The sequence below is a fragment of the Cricetulus griseus genome, chromosome 4, assembly GCF_003668045.3.
Source record: "Cricetulus griseus strain 17A/GY chromosome 4, alternate assembly CriGri-PICRH-1.0, whole genome shotgun sequence".
Taxonomy (NCBI): Eukaryota; Metazoa; Chordata; class Mammalia; order Rodentia; family Cricetidae; genus Cricetulus; species Cricetulus griseus.
Window position 1 is genome coordinate 91013862 of NC_048597.1, and position 15090 is coordinate 91028951.

Genomic DNA, 15090 nt, shown 5'->3' on the forward strand with positions numbered 1-15090 from the left:
TGGATTCTGTACCTGGCCGTTAGGAAGAGCTTTTCCCAAGCAGAGAATCCAGGGACATAAATGTATCAGCCAGGAGTTTTCATTTGCAAAACTCAGCGTTTTGCATCTGTGAGGGCAGCCAGGTTAGGGTCCATGGGTTTCTGCCTGCTCTGCCGACCTAACTGCTGCCAACAGCTATCACCTGGGCTCTGCTGCCGCATCTCCTCACTTTCTGTAAGATTGGAAGAGTCCTCTCCCCGAGCTGGTTTGGCCTTAGTCCTGCATTCCCTACAGCCATACTGTTAACACTCCTTACATGTACCTGAAGCAAAGTCCCTCTCCCCTCTCCTGATGTCTCCTTGTCTGTTTTCAGGCTTAAGGTTAGCTGAGCAATTGGGCCGAAGAGAAGATGAGGCAAAAATTCGCCATGGTCTTGGTCTCTCCCTTTGGGCAAGTGGAAACCTGGAAGAAGCTCAGCACCAGGTAAGCAGAGCTCTGGCCCAGGAGCCCCAAGTACTCACCATGGCTGCCTCAGCAGCCATGGTCTTCTCAGAGGTGCCTGTCTCTTGTGCTGATGTACAAAACTCCCAGCCACCCATGGGGAAGGCTTCACAATGGTTTTTTCAGATTCTTGTGTTGGACCGGGCCCTGTTCCCATGGTGTTTAATACAAAACTGCACTCTTCAGCAGAGAGGTTAAGATCAGACATGTGGCTATTGGGTTTAATGTCCTTGCAAGTCTCTGGCTAGGGCGGAGGGTAGTAAGTCCCTGTGGCTACAAGTGTGGAGGTGGCTGAAGATACTCTTGGCACGCTGGCTGTAGGGGGAGCAGAGATACCTGCTTCAAACTCACCCCTTGGCCTGAATATTGTGAACGGTGTGCCAGGCAAAAGGGATCTCTCCATGAGCAGAGTGAGGCTTCTATCCCGAGGAGCAGCCTGAGCACAAGCCCGGATGCTGGGTGCTGAGCTCTGTGCTCAGAAGGGTTAGAGATCAGGCTGAATAAATGAACAGCTCAGTGGGTAAGAGCATGTGAGTTCAGTTCTCAGCACCTTCATCAGGCAGCTCACAACTGCCTGTAACTCCAGTTCCAGGGGACCCAATGCCCTCTTCTGACCTCCACAGACACTGACAGACATGAGTGCAAGTAGGTACACACACCAATAAAAATTAGAAATCCTAGATGGGTGGTGGTGGCACACGCCTTTAATCCCAGCACTCAGGAGGCAGGGCCAGGAGGATCTCTGTGAATTAGAGGCCAGCCTGGTCTACAGAGTCAGTTCCAGGACATCCAGAGCTACTACACACAGAGAAACCCTGTCTCAAAAACAAACAAAAAATTAAAAATCCTTTTTTAGAAAGTATTAAAGGCAATTTAAATGATTAATTCTGTCATTTCCTACTTGTAAGAATAAAAGTAGCCAGGCGTTGGTGGCTTACGACTTTAATCCGAGCACTCAGGAGACAGAGGCAGGAGGATCTCTGTGAGTTTGAGAGTAGCCTGGTCTACAAGAGTTAGTTCCAGGACAGCCTCCAAAGCCACAGAGAAACCCTGTCTTGAAAAAAAAAAACAGTTTATATTAATTTTCCTCAAAATCCTCTGGGAATATGGATGACAGCTTTATCAACAGAAGAAACTAAGGTTCATTGTTGTGGCCAGAGTGACAGCAGCTGGGTAGCAGAGCTGTGAGCATGCACCTCTGTCTGCTCTTCTCTTCATGGGTGCTTCTGGCTCCATGCAAAGTTTGTATAAATGTGGAGCAGTGAGGACAGAATCTGGTCCCCTAGGTGGCCCATGTGAGTGAGAATAGCCCACTGGAGACAGGCAAAGCCTGGTCTTAGGAGAGCTGTGTTCAGGTTCTGTGACGCTGGGCCACCTACAGTCTCCATGCCCAGCCAAGTCTATCTCCAGTGTACCTAAGGCCTGAGTGGCAGGGTCATACCTATCTGGTGACAGAAGTAGAAGTTTTAAGCAAAACCAGCTCTTGTTTGTGTTGGTAACTGATTTTTAAAACTTTTTAAAATTTCAGACCAGCAGTCTTAATGTTTCATATTCCCTCTTATGTCCAAGATTGGTCATGTAAAATATAGTTAACTGGGGCTTCAGGTCCACAATGACCTGCCGGGCAGCCATCCTTTAACCCCTTTAAAAGGTGTTTTTAGGTTGTGCACCCATGTATGAGCAAGAGTTGTGTTGCCTCTGTCGAATGGCTGGGCATGGTTATAGAGAAGGGGTGACGGTCTCTATCTCTTGCAGCTCTACAGGGCATCGGCCTTGTTTGAAACGATCCGGCATGAGGCACAGCTGAGCACGGACTACAAGCTCTCCCTCTTCGACCTGCAGACATCATCCTACCAGGCCTTGCAGCGGGTGCTGGTCAGCCTAGGTAAGAGCAGTTGACGTGGTGTGTATGCATGTATGTGAAGGAACCCACTGTGACATAATTGTCTTAATGACAGGAGAGCAGTTCAGAGGCCGAGAAAGCTGAGCAAGTGTCCCTCTGCCAGAGATACCCACCGACACTAGCTTCAAGCCCCCTCAGGTCATGTACTGAGATGACACTGGCCTCTTCCGTTTCCTCAGCCATGCGTTCTTGATACCTATTGCTGGTGAGCCTATGCTCTGGAATGTGTTATACAGTCAGGGTTCTTCCGACCCCAAGCCTATGTATTGCAAGGCACCAGGGCAGTCCATAGCCACCCTTCCCTGGGCTTCGGTGGCCACAGTGTCCCCTTCTTGGCTCTTTCATTGCCTGCCACGTCCCAGAAGGTATTTGTAAGAGTTACTTTTGCTATGACAAAACACCCGACAAAAGCAAATTACAGAAGGTTTGTTTGAGATACAGTCCAACATAAGGGTGGACAAGTGTGGCAATGAGAACGGGAGGCCACTGGTCACCTCGCAGCCATAGAGCCCAGAAGCCAATGCTGGTGCCCAGCTGGCTTCCCTCCATGGCCTTTGTACTCAGTCTGAGACCCCAGCTCATGGGCTTTACTGCTCAGGGGTAGGTCTCCCTTTGTCTGCTAAAGGGCCCTTCTAGGGTAGCTCCTAGGTGAACCCTAAACCAGTCAAGATGGCAGTGAAAATGAGCATCTCTGTGTTCATCAAAATTAGCAAAGTGCTTTGGGCATTTGAGGCCTTTCCACCCACCCGTCCTTCCCAAGTTTCCCCTTGGAAAGTGGAGTGTGCTCTTGCCTAGGATTGTACTTCAGTGCCCATTGTGATCACAGTGTTAAATCATCCAGGACTTTGGGGTTAATTTTCCAGTGTGCTCAGAAACTGTCCCGCTGTTTCAGCTGATAAGTTAATAGAGTAAAAGAGGGTATCTGCATGCACTCACACAAACCCCCTCTTTCTAATGCTGCCTGAACAGAAGGGCGAAGCATCCTTCAAGAGCCACTGGAGTTGTGACTTTTTGAGCTCCCTGCCTTGGCTTTCTGTCCCCTCGGCCTTTGCTCTGGCAACAACTCCATGTTGGTATTTGTCCTAAAGTCGCTCCTCTGCAGTGCCTTCCTTACTGGGAGCCTGTGGCTTCATGTCATCATGCCTTCACACTGATGCTGCAGCTTTGAAGTGACATTGACAAGTGTGCACGGTGTCTTAGAGGAGATGGGGCTAGAATGCATACTGCAGGCTGAGGAAAGCTTGGAAGAGAAGCAGCCTAGAATCTAGAGATGTCACAGGTGTCAGCCCTCTGCCTGTGGGGTGGTAGGAACACACCATAGAATGGGCTCTTAGCTGTAACAGCAGCCAGGCCGCCCTTGCAGGCACTGATAATGAACATCTCCATACTCAGGACCTCACCGAATCTACTGAGCTAGGTGGGTGACTACCATAATCCCTGTCTGGGAGTGAACCTGAAGCAGTGTGCCTGAGATTCCACCACAGCTGGCAGGCACTGTGGCAACATGTTTCCTTCCCCAGATCAGAGGGGTACTCAGCTACACCCCCCCTGAGTGAGCACACCTGTCCTTCTGTCTCCTAGGCCACCATGATGAAGCCCTGGCAGTAGCGGAACGAGGTCGGACGAGGGCATTTGCTGACCTACTGGTGGAAAGACAGACGGGACAACAGGACTCGGACCCCTACTCGCCCATCACCATCGATCAGATCTTAGAGATGGTCAATGCGCAGCGGGGACTAGTGCTGTACTATTCCCTGGCCGCAGGCTACCTCTACAGCTGGCTGCTTGCTCCTGGGGCAGGTGAGATCTCTGTGAAGCACAGGAAGTGAGGTGGGGGAGGAGTGTAGGGGGGGAAGGTGCCATCTCCTAGGTCAGATGAAGGTGAACCTTAGCTGCAACAGATAGTCCATGGTGGGGCGTCCCATCAAACAGCCCAAGAAGTTGCCATTCCTTGCTATCGGTTGAGGACACACCTGACAAAGAAGGCCACAAGAAAGGGCTAAATGCAGCAGCCTATTTGTAGGCAGCTGTCCATACTAATGAGTTTTCTCTCCGTGTGATTTGATCGTTGTGACCCCCGGTATAGTTAGATACCAGAGTGATGATGACTCTCATGGATTATAACTAAAGTCGCAAGCTTGAATTCCTGACTTTAACAGAATCAATTTGTTATTTTTACTAGTTCTGTTGAAGTAGAAATTCTCTTTGATTAAGTCAGCACTAAACATGCAGGGTATACCAGTTTCACTGAACACGAAACTACTAATTGGCTGTGAGGTCATATTTTTTTTTGCATAATAAAATGTTGATGGCTTCACCATGTTGGAGACACACCAGATCCAATTAGAGTTTATTGACTAGAGAAGTAGGTCTTCTAATTGGGAATCCTGAAGAATGGGCCGCTTGTATATCTGTAAAAAGTCCAGCTGCCAGGGAGAAGTGACAAGCTTTTCTCTCCATCTGCAGTAAAGGTGATTGTGATGGGGCCATGGCTTCTGAGCGCCTGGGCCCGCTTTATCAGCCTGGCCATCTTCCGCTCACATCCCTGCTCACCTGGGCTTTCCACAAACAACCCTTCCTCTTACCCCTAACCTTGTAATGCTGCGTCTTCAGTTATGGCTGTTCTGGTGACCTGATGAACGATGTCTGCACCCCTGCCCCCAAGCAGGGCTCACACTTGAGCACAGAGTTGATGGTTGGCAGATGTCAAGAGCCGTCTCTGTAGAGGCTGCATTGTTGAGGACACGTTTGACAGGTGGCATGCCCAGATCCATGTGACAATGAGCCATGTGTAATGAGGTGCCTGTTGTGTCCTTTTTTGTTCTCTGTGCTGTTAATGAGACTGAAACTTTTGCCAGGGCTCTGATCCAGTCAGGGGACCAGCAGCATACCTCATTACCATATGAGGACACACAGCCTATGCTTATTGCCAGGAAGCCACCGTGGGCTGCCCATTTTACAGAACCATCTTTTTTCTCCCTTAAACCATTAGTGGCCATTGACCAGTTGGTCTTATTTTAAAATGGCTATGTGCTTATTATGGTTTGCTCTTGTGAAATGAGAGGTCTCTTAAAACAGTTTCCACTTGGCTAGTTCTGGATTTGTCCATGATTTCAGTCTCTGCTGGGGCTTGATCCAGACACTTGCACACGGATCACAAGGCAGGACTCCCCAGAGCATCATTCTGAAAGTGGCACAGGAAGTAATCTGAACTCAGGACTCTTGCTCGTGTCATCAGAAGCTAGCCTGTGTCTTCCTTGTGTGGGCTGTGAGCGGGCACTGCCCCAGTTTAGAAAGCCTGAAGCCATGGGATCTCAGCATGCTTGGCAAAGAAATCACACAGCACCAAGTTCCCCTTTCCTGCCCTCACCCGACCTCCTGCTACCCAACCATCCATGACATTGCCATGCTCACCTTGTTGCAGGAATCCTGAAGTTTCATGAACATTACCTGGGTGATAACTCAGTGGAAGGTTCCAGCGATTTCCAGGCCAGCAGCAGTGCATCTTTGCCCACAGCGACCAGCTCTGCCCTGGAGCAGCACATTGCCAGCGTCCGGGAGGCCCTGGGGGTGGAGTCTTACTACTCCAGGTAGGGTGATGTGCCTAGTTCATCTTCGTTCCAGTGTGGGTAGGTTTTTCTGGGGATTTGGGGGGCAGGAACTAGAAAAAGAAACCTGTGGGAATCACATGCACTGTTGGTCTTAGCCCAGCCACTGCAGCAGACAGTAGAGTGTCCAGCATGCATGGCCCCCTGCAGGGCTGGGAAGGATCTCTTCTGAGATGTGGGTTCCTTGAGCCGGAGGTGGTACTGACTATATAAGCATGGCTGTGAAAATAACATGACAGTCAACTTAAAAACAAGGGCTGTACTTATCTATAACCAAGTGTTTCGTTTCTCATGAAAAAACATCTACTCAGTCCAGGTAGGGCACCACCAACAGGTGATGTATTCCACCCAAGTCCAAATCAGTAGCTGAAGGAGTTTACATGGCTGCCTTACAGAACATGGGTCAGGGGCTACTTACAAATCATGGCTGGTCCCTGAACACCTATACCACCAAAAACATCCCACTTTAGCTGTCTTCTGCCTCCTATACACTCTAGATGCACACATCCAATGTGTGGTCTCTATACCTCATGTAGCCCAGGAGAGCATTAGATACCCAGGTGACAGTGTCAAATTGCTAGCACCTCCCAACACCATGTGCAGTGGGGGGCAGGATTACTTACAGTTGATGGGGATGAGAGCGCGAATGGCTGGAGTTCAGGAGAAGGGACCACTAGCCTTCTTTCCATGAGGAAGCAGCAACAGGCCTCACCTTTTGACAGTTGAGTAGGTTGCCACAGCTTCTCTAATGAGGGCAATACTGGCCAGTGCTCCACAGCACCAGCTATCCTGAGTCTCAGTGGCAAGGACCTGTCCATGGCAGTCAGTGCCGGGTCTGGGCAGAACATCTGCTTTTGTCCTGAATGGCCTGGAACCACAGAGTCCAAGGTGTCTCTGTGCTCCTGTGGGCACTTTGTCTGGCTCCAAGTGTGGGCATTTGTTGGGATACCGATATACTGATAGAGAGGCTCTTACATGAGAAACAGAATAACCACTGGACAGTGTAGCATCACAGTTATAAGGGGATGGAATGGCCACCTGTTTCAGATCTCCAGTGACATAAATCAGAAATCTGAGACATAAGGGAACCGGCTCTTGCTTACAACCATGCTGGTGTCAGAGGCAGGGCTAATCTAGCCCTCACCCAGACAGTCTTCCAGACCAGGCCTATTCTGTTCTTCATTATCAAAATGAATATCATATTTTGAGAAAACAGCCAAAGCATATAAAAAATGTCATTTTCTAGCTCCCGTTTTTTATGAAGGATGAACAGGCATTGCCCATATGCACACTGTGGTTGCTGTGCATACCAGGCTGGCCTGGGCTTGGCCTTGGGCCAGGTGGTGGTGGTCGCAGGGGTTGACACTGTAGTGAACCACAAAGATATGGAAGTATGGATATCCTCTGAGATTTAATTCATAAATGCCTAGGAGCGAGGTCAGACCAAAGGGAGACAAAGCCGCATCTACAGACCTCCCAGCACGTGCGCAGGGCGACTGGGATGCTCCCTGGCCCAAGCACTTCATGCTTGAAGTGAGGAGTAAAAAGGGAGGGGGAGAGGGAGAGTGAGCATGGCAGTGCCCACCTCTAACAGTGTCAGAGGACTCAGGGATGTGTCCATCACAAGGCTGTTCCCACAGTGGACATGAGGCCACCGTGCTCTTGTCCTGACCTCCACCTTCCCCAGGACTGGAACAGCTGCTTTGTACAAGTCTCTGCTCTATGCCAGATACTGGGGTGGTGATGGCCAGGGCAGGCAGCCTACTGACCGACCTACACCAACACCACAGTCGGGCAGAGAACTCGGGAACTCTTAGGGGTTGTCAGAGATAAGACTGCATTAGGTGTGAGCACTTTTTCCAAGTTGATCTCCTTCCCATTATCTTCTCTCAGACCCATGTCTGTCCTTTCAGCTGTCCCAACTCGCAGTGTTATGCTGGTTACTCTAAGGGTTTGATTAGTAATGTCTGTCTTCTGTGGGACTGGGAAGCACACTGAGATGAGGACTGGAACACAGTCACTTAGAGGATCCACTGATCTGTACTGTGCCTCCCCCTGTCCACAGCAGTACTGTGTATTCACAGTGAGTTGAAGCTGAGGCTGGGAAGGCTCTGAACTGTGCTTGAATGGGCCTGGCTACAGGTCAGAGAAGCCACCATTTCCAAAGGAGGCTACAGGTGGGGCAAACTGAGAAAGAGGCAGGGCAGTGCGTATGCTCAGAGTGCCGAGTTTCAAACCAGTGTGGCTATTGTGCAATTTTTTCATATTTTTTGTGTTTTTCTTCTTGCCTGTTTCCTCTTGCTTTGGTTCAATGTTGAGTTTTAAGTCGTAGAGATAAAAAGGTTTACAGTGAATGGGGACTTGGGACTACAGTGGCCTTGATTGTAGAGTGGCTACCTTTAGAAGACATAGAATTGCAGTTGGAAGAGTGTTGCAAAGAGGGAAAGTCCTCTCGGTTGGCCTTGAGTAGAGGCACGCCACATTGATCTCACTACACTCCAGTTAGGAGCAGCCGTTTGGGACTTGCTGGCTGGGTGAGGCTGCTGTGGCCAGCTAATGCTCCTGTTGGGCTCCTTCCTCCACATTGGGACCTACCTTCTCTTCTTTCTGGCTAAAGAAGAGATAAATGGCCCTTTTGGAGCCACCACCTTCTCTCTAGACTCAGTGCCCGAACCTGCTTAGTGTAGCTGTACCCCAAGGTGGTGCCTGCGCTTTCACTCCCAGAGCATCCAGCTGAGGCTCAGCAGTTTAGTAAGTTGCCCAGGGCACCCAGCTATTTGCACCATGGACTTAGAATTTAAATGTGGCTTTAGAAAAAGGACCCCAAAGTCAGGTGCTGGCAGGCCGTCTGGGGCAAGAGAGCGGTGTGCTCATATGCTGTTGACGGCGGGAGAAGAAACCAAGCACAAGGCCTCCATCACCATTCTCCCAAATGCTGCTATCCTTTTGGAGACTGTGGTAGACTTCTATTTTCCTCTTCTGAAACTTCCATTTGGCCTACTAGGTAGTCATTCTTCCATCTCGCTGACCTTCAGAGTACAGCAGAAGAAAGAAAAATATGGAAGATGGGAAAATAGAAATATCCTGTCACTAAGCAGTCAGACACATCCATCAATTAAAGCATCTCAGGACAGTGACTCTGAGAACTGAGAATGGCTTCTTGTTGAAAATACAAAGTTCTTTAGTTTGAAGAATTGTTTTCCCAGTGCAAATGTGTTGCCCTAGATATTTCTTGAAATCAAAGTATTTCCTATGAAGCCTCATCATAAGAAAAGCCCCAGCACTTCTTCAGTCTCACTCATTCCCATTTGGACACAGACAGGACCTGTTGGTCTCACACTCTGGGCTGCCCCACATGATCACCTTGGCTATTTTTGCTCACCTTGAAACTGGCTTGGCTATGTGGCAAATATAAAGACAGCAGCCATTCTAAAGCTGTGGAAACACTAAGCCCTTGTAGACTGGAGGAGGGAAGGAAAAGCAGAGTGTGTGGGGCACTGAGCAGGACAGGGTCCCTGTCACTAAAGCCATCTGAGGTCAGAGGCAGGCCCTCAGTCCAAGTCTGAGGGCCCCCCCAGGTTTTTGATGGGGCACTGGCTGTGGAGGTGGGCTTGTAGGATGATCTACCAAGCTCTTTGGATCCCTGATAGTTTTCCTGTGTTTGAGACCTTTGGAGTGTTGCCTGGGGCTGGCAACGGTATTAGCAGAGATGGAATCAGAGCCGCTATGACACTATGCAACACTAAGTCTTATTCAGCTCCTACTCGGGGAGAGCAAACCTGGAGCTACTGGTGGTTGGAATAGGAGATCTATGTCCCACAGGCTCATGTGTCTGAACACCTGGTCCCCAGACTGGTGCCGCTGCCATTTTAGAAAACGGTAGGAACTTTTAAGAGGTCAAGCCTCACTGGGGGAAGTGGGGGGCTGGGAGGTGGGCCTCGAGGTTTGGTTGTCCGGCCCCACTTCCTGTCCACTCTGTTTCCTGACTGCAGATACCACGTGACTGTGACTGGTGGTCTCATGCTCTTGTCACCATGGGTCCCGCCATGATGGACTGTTCCAGAATAAATTCTCCCTCTCTTAATTAAGTTGCTTTTGTCAGACATTTGGTCCTGGAAACAAGAAAAATGCCATCCAAGCAGGCAGCAGAGGAGATAAATGCCAGCGAGGGGCAGCCAGTGGAGCACAGCCTTTGGAGCTCTGGTTAGAGCAACACAGGAGCTTTTGGGAGAGAGCTCTTCCAATAGGGTAACTGGACATCCCTGTTGGTGAGGTGCTGTGCTGGGCCACAAGGAACCAAAAGGAAACAGGGAATCACAGGATAGAGGTTATGAGTGGAAGAATGTCACAGAACTCAACTGGACACTAAGTTGGCCCACCTCGCCTTCTCTAAATAGTCCACCTTCAGTATTTCGGATGACAGAAGACATTGCCGTCAGTCTACGAGGACCATCACTTGTCCACACGCACACTCTGCTCCTTTTCATTCTAGGTACTGATGCTGCAGAGAGGGGAGCCAGTGCACACCTTCACATATGGACCTTTGTTTCTTCATAGGAGAGAAAGAAATGAACAGATAGGCCCGGTCCTGACTCTTGCCACGTACTAACTGCATGGCTGTTACTGAGAAGTAACTCTCATGGGGTTTTGCAGTAAGAATGTATATAGGGAGGAAATGTAAGCAGAATTTTGAAAAATTATTTGATGACAGACACATCAAAAATATTTCATATCATTATTCATTTAGGAAGTGTGACTTAAACCATAAGGACCTACTAGTAGGGATAAAATGTAAAAACTGATCTCATGGATGCTGGTGAGGAAGTAAAGGGAGGAGCGGGTTTGTGTACTGCTGGTGGCTGCAGCCCTGCAATCACCCTGGGAAGCCTCCAGCAGGGCAATGAAGCCAGTTCCCTCACTGTGGGCATGCGATTCCACTGTGACCCTCACTGTGGGCATGTTATTCCATTGTGACCCTCACTGTGGGCATGGCATTCCACTGTGACCCTCACTGTGGGCATGGCATTCCACTGTGACCCTCACTGTGGACATGGCATTCCACTGTGATCCATGTGCCCAGCAGAAAGGAAAGCCTCTGATGACAGGGACTTCTTCAAGGACAACAGTTGTATGCCTGACACTGCAGTGAGCCATCAGCCTAGTGCTTCTCTGCATGCTGTGGTCCTCTGCAGTAAAGGCTTTGAACTAACTGTGAGCATCACACAGGGAAGCCCACAAAGCCTGTGGTGAGCTCCAGCAAGCTACATGGAAGGGCAGACGCTATGCAACTCTGATCATGTACCTCCTGGAGCAGCTTCAGTCATCTCTGTAGGGAAAGGCAGGGCAAAGTCAGCTCCAACATGTAGGCTGAGGGGGTGGGGTGGTTGAAATAGAAATAGAATAGAAATAGAAATAGAAATAGAATAGAAAAAACATTCTATTTCTTTCTTTCTTTTTTTTACTTTCTACTACTTTACAGGGTTTTTAGTACAATGAGTTTTAGCATAAACTCAATGTTTATGTTAAGATTTGTGAAGTTTATTTTGTGGAGTTTTTGTATACATATTTTATGTTAAAATGCATAAGTACTGTTTCCCAGCTAATAATATGCCTTGTGAGTTATCTGAAAGCACTTTACTGTAATTCACTGTGTATCATTTAAACTGCACCCAGATAGGAAATTAAGCAGATGACTAGAAGAACAAAGAGATCAGGGTAGACGTGCAGCAAGCAGTAGAATGCCAGCATCAAGCCAAGAGGCATATCAGCATTCATTGTAAAAATCATTTAAGCTTTCCTGTATCTTTTTAATTTTTCATTATAAAAACTTTTGGAAACTATACAAAGAAAGCAGTGTGGACAGATGATCTTACAAATGCAAAGTGTATACTCCTGGGTTCATCTTAAAGAAGTCTAAATTAGGCCTTCCGTAAAGATGCTTGCACACCTGCGTTCACTGGGGCCCCGTTCACAATAGCCAAGATGCAGAACCAGCCTAGCTGTCCATCAGCAGACAAATGAATAAAGGACATACACCATATGCATACAATGCTGTTTTATTAAGCCATAAAGAATTAAATTATGCCATTTTAGGGGAAATGAATGGAACTGGAGATTATCATGTTACGTGAAATAAGCCAGAAATAGAAAGGCAAATGATGTTTTCTCTCATATGCAGAATCTAGGTTTTGTATCTGTCATGAAAATAGAAACACTGGGAAGAGGAAAGGAGGTTAGAGGGGAAAACCCTGAGCCACATGATAAGAGGGAACCTCAAGTGAAGAACTGTCTGGATCAGACTGGCCTTGGCTAGGTCTATGAGGGATAGTCACGCCTGGTGTGGGAACGCCCACCCCCTGTGGGCAGCGCCATCCCTATGTAGGTGAACCTGGGCTGAGGAGACAGCTAACTACATGAGCCAGTGAGCAGAATCATCCATGGTTCCTGCTTTGAGTTCCTGCCCTGAATTCCCTCAATGATGAACGGTGACTTGGAAGTGTAAGCCAAACGAATCCTCTCCTTACCAATCTGCTTTTAGACTTGGTATTTGTACAACAACAACAATGCAACTAGCACTTGGGAGGCTGAGGTAAGACCTCAGTTCAAGGCCGGCCTAGGCTATAGAGGGAGACATGAAGTGCGTGTATACAAGTGCAAGAGCGGCCACCAGGTTGTACAGTGACTACACATAAATAGCTGAGCATGTGTCACATGTAGCTGAAAACAAGAAGAGTGGAAGACTGACGATGTAAGACAATGTTGCACATATGCATATTTCAGGAGAGAGCATCAAGCAAGTGATGTACGGTGCACGCTGGAAACAGCTGCCAGGAGGCAAAAGTAAGGTCAGTAGGACCTGGTGAGACAGACCATGCCAAGTGGATCGTCTGACAGATGGTGGTCCTCCCATGGACGACTGATGACAATGAGAGGGAGGACACCTGAGATGGAAGTGGCTGTGGGGAAAGTATGAAACCTAAAGTCACATCTTAGGGCCACTAGTTTCTGGCTGTGTTGCTTGGATCAAGTTGTCCATTGGTCTCTCGTTCTCATTCACCAGTGAGGACCACCATCCTCACCTCGTAGTGTGGTCAGAAACCATAAGCCTGGGTCATTCTAGGACCTAAGGTATGTGCTGTGCTCATCAGGGTTGACCTTCCTGCCCTTGGGATCCTGCTAAGCCTGCCTCTCCTCGGCATGTGCCTCTTGTTGTTTTCTCCCCAAGGCCCTCCAGCACTGGTGGTCCCTGTCTGCATGTCCATGTCCTTCCTTTAGAGGAGTTCTTGTTCTTAGTTACGCACGTCTTGCCTCTTCTAAGCACTCCACTAAGGACTCCTTCCCTGCCGCCTCCCACTGTCTCTCTAGACGTTGGGCCTGGAGCAGAGGCTGTGTGCCTGTTTTGTGTTGTATGTATCTGATGAAGGGGCCAGTGGGTGGGCATTGCCAGCTCTTCCTGCCTTTTCATTCAGGGAGCCTGTGATGCATGTGGCTGAATCGCTGCTCTATGGCCTACTTTGGTTCTGCTCAGCAGTGTGCTCATCTCCACAAACATGCACCAGCAGGAGCCTGGCCCAGTTCTGCTGCAAGATGTAGCCACAGAAGCACCCTGGATTCAACGATAGGGAAGCTCTCTGTATTGTGGGCTCTCTTTCAGTTATTTTTTGTACACTATGGATTCCATCTGAGAGCTGGAAGGGATCTGAGATTTTGTGTAATTAAACCCCGAAGTGTTGGCCATTCAGTAGGAGACTGAATGCTCAAAGCTGCTTGGGATTAGCAAGGGAACCTCCCTCTATGGAGGAGGCACCCAGAGAACTGTTACTGGCGGGGAGAGATGTGGGCTGTCTAAAGAGAGGGCAGAGCAATCCAGCAGTATAGAATGACATAACTAGTGGCTGGAGTGCCAGTGTTGGTGGGGAGCCCACCGAGATGCTGGCTGCACATCAGGGTTATCACATGGCGTAAAGGGACAACATGGCAGGCCATTCCCATTCCCCATCCCATCCCCATGTCAAACCCTACCTTACCCTTGATCCAATCCTCACTCCTCTGTTCTTTCATCTGGGCCGTGACTCAAATGCTAAAATCAAATCCAAATGCCATGCTTGGCGCTCTCCACTGCAGCCCAGAAACGCTGGGTTTTTGCATCATGCGTGTGGCATACATAGCAGCCAGCTGAGATGGCCTCAGACCCAGGGGGAACCTTTGGCACAGCCTCAGTCTAATATTTGCATGTCTTCAAGTCAATCCAGGCTCACTGGGAGGCCTCATCTCAGTGAGAAATCTATAGTAGCTCAGATCTTTGGTTCACTGGGCACCAGAGATGTGCTCCAGCCAGCCTTTGACCTTTGCACATCAGTGTCCACACTTAAGAGAGGGATCCTTAGCGAGCACCTCAAGCCTCAAAGTGTGTCCTGCAGCAGGCAGGTTCTGATGAACACCAGTGTGCAGCTCCTCAGAGCAAGCATGACTTTCCAGAGAACTTTGCTCCCTTCTTCCCCACACACTGTTGACCTATCCTTTCTCTCTAATCATGAAAAGGGGACACTGTGACAGAGCTTCAGAAGGCTGAGGCAGGAGTTTGATGCTAGCCTGAGTTACAAAGATCCCATCTTGGGGACGGGAGAACAAAAGAAAAGAGGGTGGAGAGAGATAAGATCTCAACTGCCCTATGACCAGCCACTGCCCTGCACCCACAGGTCCAGAAATATTGGTGGTGGGCCAGCAATGCATGGCCCTTGGGTGAGCAGGAAAGAAAGGACTACACAGGCGGCAGCAGTTGTTTATCTAGGATTGCTTTGCAATTTGTATGACAAAAACAACTGCAGAAATCCAAGCTTTTCCTACCATTGCTCTTTGCATTAATTTTCCAACATCCTGCCCCCAGTGGAATGATAGAGACTTGTCTCTCTCAATGTAATAGTAACTCCTGGATATAAAGTCCCCAACCCTGTCCCACCCCAAATAGAAACTGCTTTATTTGGTTCTTAATAGCCACTACCCAATTATGCTTCTTTAAGCATGAAAACAACAACAACAACAAAATGCAGTCCTAGGAGAATAATTTGGATCCACAGAAATTCACACAGCAGAACCAAC

At 48.8% G+C, this 15090-nt stretch overlaps 1 protein-coding gene across 2 annotated transcripts in view; it reads left to right on the forward strand.

Moving 5' to 3' along the window:
- Positions 1-15090, forward strand: part of Ttc28 (tetratricopeptide repeat domain 28) — a 400070-nt gene that overhangs the window by 350544 nt on the left and 34436 nt on the right. For both annotated transcript variants that reach the window (XM_027415916.2, XM_027415917.2), the window contains 4 exons: positions 353-462; positions 2236-2365; positions 3965-4183; positions 5808-5973. In XM_027415916.2, coding sequence (XP_027271717.1) covers positions 353-462; positions 2236-2365; positions 3965-4183; positions 5808-5973 — 625 coding nt within the window. The remainder of the gene's footprint in view (positions 1-352; positions 463-2235; positions 2366-3964; positions 4184-5807; positions 5974-15090) is intronic.